Source organism: Lycium ferocissimum, unplaced genomic scaffold, assembly GCF_029784015.1.
Source record: "Lycium ferocissimum isolate CSIRO_LF1 unplaced genomic scaffold, AGI_CSIRO_Lferr_CH_V1 ctg78, whole genome shotgun sequence".
In the NCBI taxonomy this organism is placed as follows: Eukaryota; Viridiplantae; Streptophyta; class Magnoliopsida; order Solanales; family Solanaceae; genus Lycium; species Lycium ferocissimum.
This window is the reverse complement of record NW_026726948.1, coordinates 101,574-110,839: the sequence shown is the minus strand read 5'-3', so window position 1 is coordinate 110,839 and position 9,266 is coordinate 101,574. Positions and strand designations below refer to the sequence as shown.

Here is a 9,266-nt window from a genome sequence, read left to right as displayed (position 1 = left end):
CTAGATGAGTCAAGATGTTAGTAGAAGATGTTCCAATGATTGGCGAGCTCCATTTTCTCCCAGTGTCGCCGAGCGTTGTATTATGTTATGGTATCATGTTCCATGTTAGAGATTTTGCATAGTAGCAGTCATGTGTATAGTATGTCACTTTGTAAGCGCTCCATAAGCCGATGTATCGTCATGCATTATATTACAGATTTCATACGTTTACAGGCTTGATTTGATTTGAAAAATATGTAAAGCATGTTTGACCTCCGAAAATCTTTCATGATGCATTTATATAATGATTCAAGGGCCCAGTATGATTATGAACGTTACGAGAGTCCGCGGGTTCGCTCGGCCCTAGATAAGGGTCGGGTGCCCATCACACCCTAATAAGTTAGGGTGTGACACTAACTCCATAACATCATAGTTTATCTTAATATTAATTGTCAAACTATAAGTTATACAATTTGTAATGGCGCGATAAAAAATTTAAAAAAAATTAACCCCCACCTCAATCCGTTCTCTCTGTATGTGTAGAACCAACCCTTGAACTTGTAGGTTCAACAGTTGGCGGTTGTTAACACATGTTTCACTGTATATTCTTAATGTATTTAAATATTTTTTTTTAAGAAAATCCTTTGAGACCTTTAGTTGGAAATTTACTGCAGACATTTATTTTGTTTGAAAAGGAAAAATTCCAAAAGGTATTGTTTGAGGCAAATTCTATTATTTACATATTTTATGAATTCCATCACTATTTTATGAATATTTGATGAAAATTCTATTATTTACATATTTTGTAAATTCCATCATTATTTTATGAAAATTTGATTTAATTTTTATTTCTCACACAATTACTTCTTTGTTTTTATCCCTTTCCTAGTGCACATGTAGTACATACTTACATGCATAACATTTGAGTTTAACTTTTGTGCACTGTTAGTGGACAAAATTCTTGACACCATTAGGTAAAACTACCTGCTATTATAGGTTACCCATTGTTACTAATTACTTTTTCTTTTCCTAAAATTAAGCACTACAATTACTTTGTCTCTCCTGCAAATCCTCATTTTAACGCTGTCTCTCTTTCAAATTCTCCTTCCATGTTTTATTTATTTAACTATCTTTCCAATCGGTATGCTTCTCAACTAAACGGAAACAAGAAAATTGAAATTTGTTTATATAGCAGTCGCAAGAAAAAATAAAAATATGTGTACTAGTGAACTAAAGCAAAAAAACTCAAGATCAACTATGGCTAAAACATTGAAGAAGTTTTCACAATATCTCATGCACTTAAGGATTGCTCCACTGATAGTTACGTAACGATCTTGTTGGGGAAAAAAACATGATGGTGCAATTATTAAGGGACACGAATTTGATTTGCTGCAAAAAAGGAAATAACAAATTTGATAATGTGTACAATTAGGAGTCTAATTATTTTTAATATCTTTTCCTAAATCTTAATTATAAAAGTTACCTGATTATCCTTTAATTTACCTGATGGTGTAAAGAATTTTGTACACTGACAATGCACAAAACTTAAACTCTTTTGATACACATATGTGTGTAATTTATTTTGTTACATTAAAAAGTCTAAGATTTGCACTTCTATAACTTTCTCCGATTTTAAATGTCACAAAAGCACCACCCCCACAAAAATATAAAATTATTTATTTTGCTAATATAAACAAAGAAAAAATATAGGGGCTTTTAAATATGAAAAATATAGGGGCTTTTAAATATGATTGGTTGAGAGGCCGAAAAGTTTATGATTCAAAATCAAGATCAGAAAAACAATTAATTTACTAAAATGTGACCAATTCTTTTGAATAATTCAAATTTAATTTTATATATAAACTTTTCAAATTTATTTGATTCCACCATTATATTCAGAGTAAAGCCCACTAAACTCCGTTAACATTTTGGGTTTGGGAAACAATACCTTCTTCACATCTTAAATGGGATAATAAACCCCCTTGATTTGAAATCAATGGCTAGAAATGAGTTGGATACAATTTTGATTCCCTGCTTTTTATTGACATCAACTTGTGTGTTTGTGAGAGGGGTTGGGTCCGTCCCTCTCCAACTTAATTACCACACTTTGTCCGCAATAGGGGTCAAAAGCCACCTACCATGCCAATTTTAAAATGAAAGTGCCATTTTAGAAAGGAGTGTCACCTTGCTCGAACAATGAAGCATTCATTTTATCTCATCTATTACAATCTTTTTACCTTCTTGTGACAGAAGGAAAGTTTAACTTCATATAACTAATTCCTGCCTGAAATAGCAAGAAAGGACATCTATGTAAGATTAAAGAACTACTAAAAGATACAAGAATGCTCCAAGAAACCAATTGCCAAATCAGACAAATGCTAGGTCCCACATCAAGCATCTTCCCAATTCAAAGGTTGAATGACTTCTTAGTTGTCATGGACAATTGCTGAAAACAGCATCTGGTTGATATCTTCGCCTGATTCAGGGCTCTCATCCTCTGCATAATGGATAAGTTAGTGAGGAAAAAGTACATAATCATTTCAAGAACATACCTACTTAAACGAATGACATTGATCAGAGTAAAATCACATAAAAAAAAACTGAAAGTACAAACTTATTTAAAACATGAGTTTTTTGAGTATCAGCAAAAGCCAACCAACTTCTCTTCCAGGGGCGGGAAGCTCCAAACCATCTGGTTCACTTAAGGAGAGTCTTTTCTATGATCAGGTCCGAATCATGTGAGCAAAATTATGTCTTAATCCTAAACTATGGCCGTTGGCTGTATAAATCAACTATATCTATATAGCTTTATTTGGACCCATTTTATTCCACTACTTGTAAATGATGGTCTTTTAAGACAAATTGAGAATCTCTGAAACTAAATATTCTCAAGGTCTCACACTTAGCCTTACCAACTAAGTTTTGATTTCCACTAGTCTGTATTGCAAATATGGATCTTGAATTCATGAGTTGTAGGGAGGGATTTATGTCAAACACAAACAGAGACTAAAGCAAGTGTTGGATTCAAAGTTTTGTTTCCACTTTGAACCATTCTTAACTAATAGCCTGTTTGGCCAAGCTTCTAGGAAGCCAAAAGTGCTTATTTTAAAAAGTTGAGGTGTTTGGCCAAGCTTCTACGAAGCCAAAAGTGCTTAATTTAGAAAGTTGAGGTATTTGGCCAAGCTTTTACGAAAAAAATAAGTGCTTTTGAGTAGTAGTTGAGCTTTCAGAAGCTAAAAAGGTACTTTTCCCCCGAAACACTTTTGGAAGATTGGCCAAGCACAAAGCAATTCTTTAATATTGGCAAAAGTGTTTTTTCAAATTGATTAGCCAAACACAAACTGCTACTCTCCAAAAATATTTTTGTCGAAAAGCATTTTTGACAAAAAACACTTTTCAAAATAAGTAGATTTTGGAAGTTTGGCTACAACAGGCTATAAGTCTACACTCATACTAAGTTGTCACATTGCCCCCGTTTATTAATTTAAGCAATCCAATTTAGATGCACAAAATGCTCCCAAGGACTTGTCACAGCTAGCCCAAAATTGACAAGTCAAGGAGCAAAAGCCTTTAAAATGAAGATTTAAAGAACCATCAATTGCTGAGGTTCGTCAATTTGCTAGTGAGGAAAAAAAAGTGCTGCTTATAAGTTCCAAAATGGTAAAAACACTTGTTGGACACAGTCACAAAGAACCAGCAGACACATATTTATTTACCCCAAATATTTACCTCTCTTTCATCTACATGTTTTCTTTACATAAGATCTACGACAGTCAAGTGTTTAAAACTTTGAACATATAAGTTATAAAACTGCCATTATGATACTAAACCTGTTCTTGATCTGACTTGAGTTGTCCATTCATCAATGACCTGCATATCATGAATAAAGATAAGTTGAGAGAGAGAGAGAAATCCGAAACACCGAGAAAGGAGGTAGGGGAGGAAAAAACTATAGCAGGGCAAATAGCCACCACAGCAAGCACTTAAATGCCATGGAAATGAAATCAGGAATCTTTGCCCTTCAGATTAGATTTTGGTTGCTTGCCGGCAAATGGTGCAGAATCTTTAGACACCATTTGGAAATTTTTGCAACCTTGCCACAGTCAAGATGAAGTAAATGCAGTAATTTCCCCACTATCACAAAGTGGAGTAAAACCTAGGAACTGATAGATAAAGAAGGATGTGAGATGAAATTCACTTTTCATCTTAGAACCTCACAAGTAGGGGTGTCAAATGGGCAGGTTGGATGAATTTGAGCGGGTCAAAATGGGCGGGTTATTGATCCACCCAAAAGTTACTTGGGTTGAAATGGGCTAAAAGCGGGTCATGACCCAACCCGTCCAATTCTTATTAAGTTTTAATTGCTTTGTATGTTCTTTTATAAAAAAATGTAGTAGTAATAAAACTATTTTTTTTTTCTTTATTATGGCTATATATAACATATCAAATAAAAAATGTCTTTTTCCAAAATATTTTGACAAGATTACTCATGGGTGGCCACATATTAGCCAATTTTTAATGGGCTGAGCTAATAAATGGACAGGTCAATGACCAGCCCACACTTGGGCAGGTTGGGGGGTCATGTTTTCATAGTCTAAATTTGCCACCCCTACTTACAAGGACATCTCTTGGAGCAAATTTATAATAAATTATACTCTGATTACAACTCAAACATGCAATCTTTACAGATATAATGGTTAAGGATGGGTGGGAGAGGAATGGCTCAACACTCAACCATATATTTAGGAAGAACAACTACCCCTATAGGATGATGCTGCAAATTCAAGTTACCTGATTGAAACTAGCATATGATGGATCATCAGAATCACTGATGACAGGAACACCTGCAGATAATTGCAACCTCTGCAGCAACGACCTGTTCCCAACTAAGGTTGCCTGAGCTTTATCAATCAAATCCTGTTTTTAGTGCGACCAGCACAAACATTTTAAAATCCAGCACAGCACAGTAAAAGCAACATATATAATTAAAAAAAAGGTGATTGGACAGCTCTTTGCTACAAATAATCAGAAAGCCTTGGTCCCAACCATAGCAACTTGTAAAGTACAGAAAAGCTATAGATGAACAGTATATACAGACTCTGAAAAGGTAGAGGATAAACTAAATTCATAGGTGCAAACAAAAATAGGTACACTTCTTAATTTTTGAACTGCATTTCTTTCGCTAGATTCCATCATTAAGGCACTCAACTTCTGCATTAAGACTTATCGTGTGAAGATGGTTTGATGTAGACTAAAGTATCAGATACTCAATGCTACAGATTCAGCGGTAAGATTTCCACTACATAGTCAACACGGCCTTCATTTTGTTGGAGGACTAAACTTGCATCATATGAACTCTTCAGTCAGTTTGTACAAGTTTTCTGAATTTGTTTCTCCCTGAATATCCTTACGCTTTCTCATTGTCCCACACTACAAGATTGAAAACTGGACCGTGACAGAGTTCATGTACGGATTCGAAGTGTTATTACTTATTACAAGATTATACAGTTTCCAACATCATAACCCGGATGCAATAACACATACAAATTTTGACTTTTTTACAGGCAATAGAAAATCATTTGGATGGAGAACTGGACAGAAATCAGTTTCTCTTTTTACCATGTTGGTAGCCAGATTCCAGTTTTTCACAAGAACTCGGAATTTTTTCTGGACAAGTTGACTTCGAGCTAGAAAGTCATCCAATTTTTTTTTTCCCAAAGAACCATTAAAAAGCTTTAGATACTTTGAAGAACAGGGGAGAAAAAGAAAGAAATCCAGTCTAATGGTGGACAAGAAAAGAAGAGGACTATAACAAATTAGGAGATGCAGTATTTTCTTGTTTTATCCAAAAAAATAACGTTCTCCTTATTTCCATCTTATCACCAATCTATGTTATTCTAATTCTTTACATCAAAAAAGAACAATTATTCTATGTTAGACGGGCTCGTTATGGGCTTATATTTGACAAATATCCGGTACAGTTACATTTGTGAATTGTCTAATAATGAGCAAGGAATATCCGTCTTTCTGTTAAACAAGAGAGATTGAACTTGCTGTTCTTTTGCTAATTTTTGGTTTAGACCCCTAGGACATGAATATGTCAAGGAAACAAAGGTTCCATGTAACATAGTCTCAACAAATTTATCTCGACTCTTGAGGCTTCCTCTTTTTCCTTGTCCTCAGTTAGCATGATTTTATGAAATTTCACACTGGAGTTTGTTTAATCACTAATATACCGTATTCTCTGGTTATTTATCACAAATTATTTTAATACCAAAATATAATTCTTTCTTTTGAATGTAATCAACTGACACATTTCTTCCTTCTGGCTTTACCAATAACTATAAAAAAATCTAAGCCAACATAAAATACATCTAGCTAAAACTTTACATCTTACGACAACGCCTTGTTGCACATTTATATGGCATGATTCAAGCAACCTGGTTCATTTTTTCCTACATTCCCGTATTAAATTTTATCTAATTTGCAAGAAATTCAAACAATATTAAGGTACCAACACAAAAAAAAAAAAAAAAAAAAAAATGCACTCACAGATTAGTACCCATACATATGTTTATTCTTTTTTAAACTAGTATAAATACATTTATAAAAAAGGGCAGCCCGGTGCACAAAGCATCCTGCATTAGTAGGGTCTATGTTAATGTTAATTTGTGTTGATACACAAATTATTGAGTATTGAAATAAAACGGATCTAAATAGAGCAGACGGATTTTTTTTTCATCAGCAGATGGATATAGATTCGGGCTTTTTTCATTTTTGACCCATCGGCCGAAATTAAGTACAGGCACTAGCCAAAATATAAAAAACATATACACTAATTATGTATATTATTTGTATATTTGTATACCATAGTGTATTAAATGTATATTTATACTTAACATACAAAACCTTACATTTGCTAGCTATTATTTTTTTGAGCGGTCCAAAAATGTAATTATCATACAGTTGACCTCAACTAGCTTGGGATTGGGTGGACGTTAGTTGTAATCTACTCCCTCCTTACCAAAATAAGTGTTGCTTTAGCAAAAGCAAATTGTCCCAAAATAATAACTGTTTGTAAACTTAAAATCACTTTATTTTAAAAAGATTTTTTAAAAAAGATTTTCAAAAAAGTACTTTTAATCGGTTAGCTTGTGTTTGGCCAATTAATTTAAAAAGCTCTGTTGAGTAGCAATTAGTGTTTGGCTAAACTTTTTAAAAAGTGATTCTACGTATATTTTTTTCTCAAAGTATTTTTCAAAAAAGTCTTTTGAGAAAAGTCTATTTTTTACTTCGAAAAGCTAACCTGCTACTCCTTTAAGACTTATTTTCTCCCAAAAGCTTGGCCAAACACTTCACTTTTTTTAAATAAGCACTTATTGAAGAAATAAGTACTTTTGGGGGAAAAATAAGCTTGGCCAAACAGGCTATAAGTGTCGGTTTAGTAATTCAAGAGGAATTATTACCAATTATACCCTTATATTAATAGCCTGTTTGGCCAAGCTTATTTTTCTCTAAAAGTGCTTATTTTAAAAAATGAGGTGTTTGACCAAGCTTTTAGGAGAAAATAAGTGCTTCTACGGAATAGCCAAAGCAGTTTTTCAGAAGCTAAAAAAATAGCTTTTGCCCAAAAGCACTTGGAGAAAAATACATTTAGAAGCACTTTTTAAAAGCTTAGCCAAACACAAACTATTTTTCACCAAAAAAAAATTAAAATAAGCTGATTTTAGAAGCTTCTACCAATCAGGTTATAATAGTGCTCAATTTTCAAGAAACATATAGCGGTAACTTTGTAAACTATACCATATATTTATTTGTTTTGATTAATGAGGTAAAACGACACTTATTTTGGGACGAAGGGAGTAACAATACCTGTTTAGCAGCAAGCAACTCACGGCATTGCTCCTTCAAGCTACACATTTCATCCTCAACTTTCTTGATCCTCGAAACTAGCTTCATCGGGTTTGCCTGCAACCCAACATAAAAATATTACGCCACGTAGCCCAATATACAATACTATACAAAAGCATTATACATAACGTATCAACCTTGTATAAAACGTGCTTACACACAAATATGGGCTAAACCGCGTAACAAACTCAAAATATGGGCTACTTGGCGTAAATATTTTCCCAAATTTTTATTTTTTTTTTGGGAAAAATTGAAAAAATCCAGGAAAAAAAAAAAACTGAAATGGGTTAACAAAAAAGATTTAAGGGGGTTGAGTTAATTACAAACATTATCAGGGTAGACTTGTTGAAATTCCTTTTCCAGCTTGTTTTGAACTATGTTCAGGTCATGGTTAGCTTTAGTAAAAAGGTTTAATAGACCATCAACTGATTGATGTTGTTCCTTCTCTAAATGATGATAATGACTTAGATTACGATGATCCATTTAGCCCTTTCTAGTGATTTGTTTGGAAATTGTAGAAATGAAGAATTCTTGGACTTATAGTTTAAGTTGAGAGTAGAGGGTTTTTTGAATTATTGGGGAGGGAATTGTCAAATGAGTTCTTGAACTATTGTAGTATTGTGGAATGATCCCTTAAGTTGTGGGTAGGTATATTTTCTTTCCTAAAGTATTACCTTAAATACTTTATATGACCCTTTAAATTTGTAAAAGTTGAAAACATTTTTGGTTTATCTAATAGAACTCCCAAATGGATTCATTTAAAAAAACTAACTAAAATAACATTTGTTACTCTTTCAAAAAAGACAAACTTATACAAGTCATCTACCTAAAAGGACTCTCCTTATAGTCTGCCCTTTCTTGAATTATTTGGTAATGCAATACTTGTTGAATACAAAGAACAAAATTCATTTCGACTCAGTTGTAGTTCTCAATCATTTCGTGGCATCGGTCGTGGCCCAAGCTAAATCACGATCATGATGGAGATCTTCTTGTGCAATTTTATTGTTCCCCTATTGCGAGTTGATCTCATTACTAATATTCACTTCCTTTTTTCAAAATTTTCAGTGATCTCTTGTTTGGATTATTTAGTTTGTGCGTCTCTAGTGCTAAAATTAAAGAACAAGATCTCTGTTTGGATGTTTTTACTCTAATCACATGAAAAACCTATGACATTTCCCGTTAATTTGAATAACACGTTTTGATGTCCCGTCAGTTGGAAAAAAGTGCTACTATAATTTTTCCAAACTGAAAGGACCATATATGCTCAAGATAATACAATAAGGACGGAAAAAGACTTACAATCAAACTTTAAGGGAACATTTGAATGGCAGGGAGACCTTTGATAACATGGATGTAAGTAGGGCTGTACAGGGCAA

General features: G+C 33.4%; 1 protein-coding gene across 4 annotated transcripts; it reads right to left on the bottom strand.

Moving 5' to 3' along the window:
* Positions 1–2,144: 2,144 nt before the first annotated feature.
* On the bottom strand, positions 2,145–8,486 carry LOC132045743 (uncharacterized). 4 transcript variants are annotated; one of them, XR_009412520.1, is made up of 6 exons: positions 8,215–8,486; positions 7,852–7,944; positions 4,771–4,896; positions 3,951–4,135; positions 3,810–3,849; positions 2,145–2,476 (listed from the first exon to the last, which is right to left on the bottom strand). XR_009412520.1 is itself a non-coding variant. In XM_059436320.1 (6 exons), exons 1-5 carry the CDS (start codon positions 8,371–8,373, stop codon positions 2,406–2,408), a joined length of 489 nt encoding a protein of 162 aa, XP_059292303.1. In that variant the 5' UTR covers positions 8,374–8,466; the 3' UTR covers positions 2,145–2,338; positions 2,374–2,405. The 4 variants fall into 4 exon arrangements, 2 of the variants coding, with proteins under 2 accessions (XP_059292303.1, XP_059292302.1); XR_009412519.1 differs by having other exon boundaries at positions 7,852–7,947; positions 8,218–8,475; XM_059436320.1 differs by lacking the exon at positions 3,951–4,135 and having other exon boundaries at positions 2,145–2,338; positions 2,374–2,476; positions 7,852–7,947; positions 8,218–8,466.
* Positions 8,487–9,266: the final 780 nt, after the last annotated feature.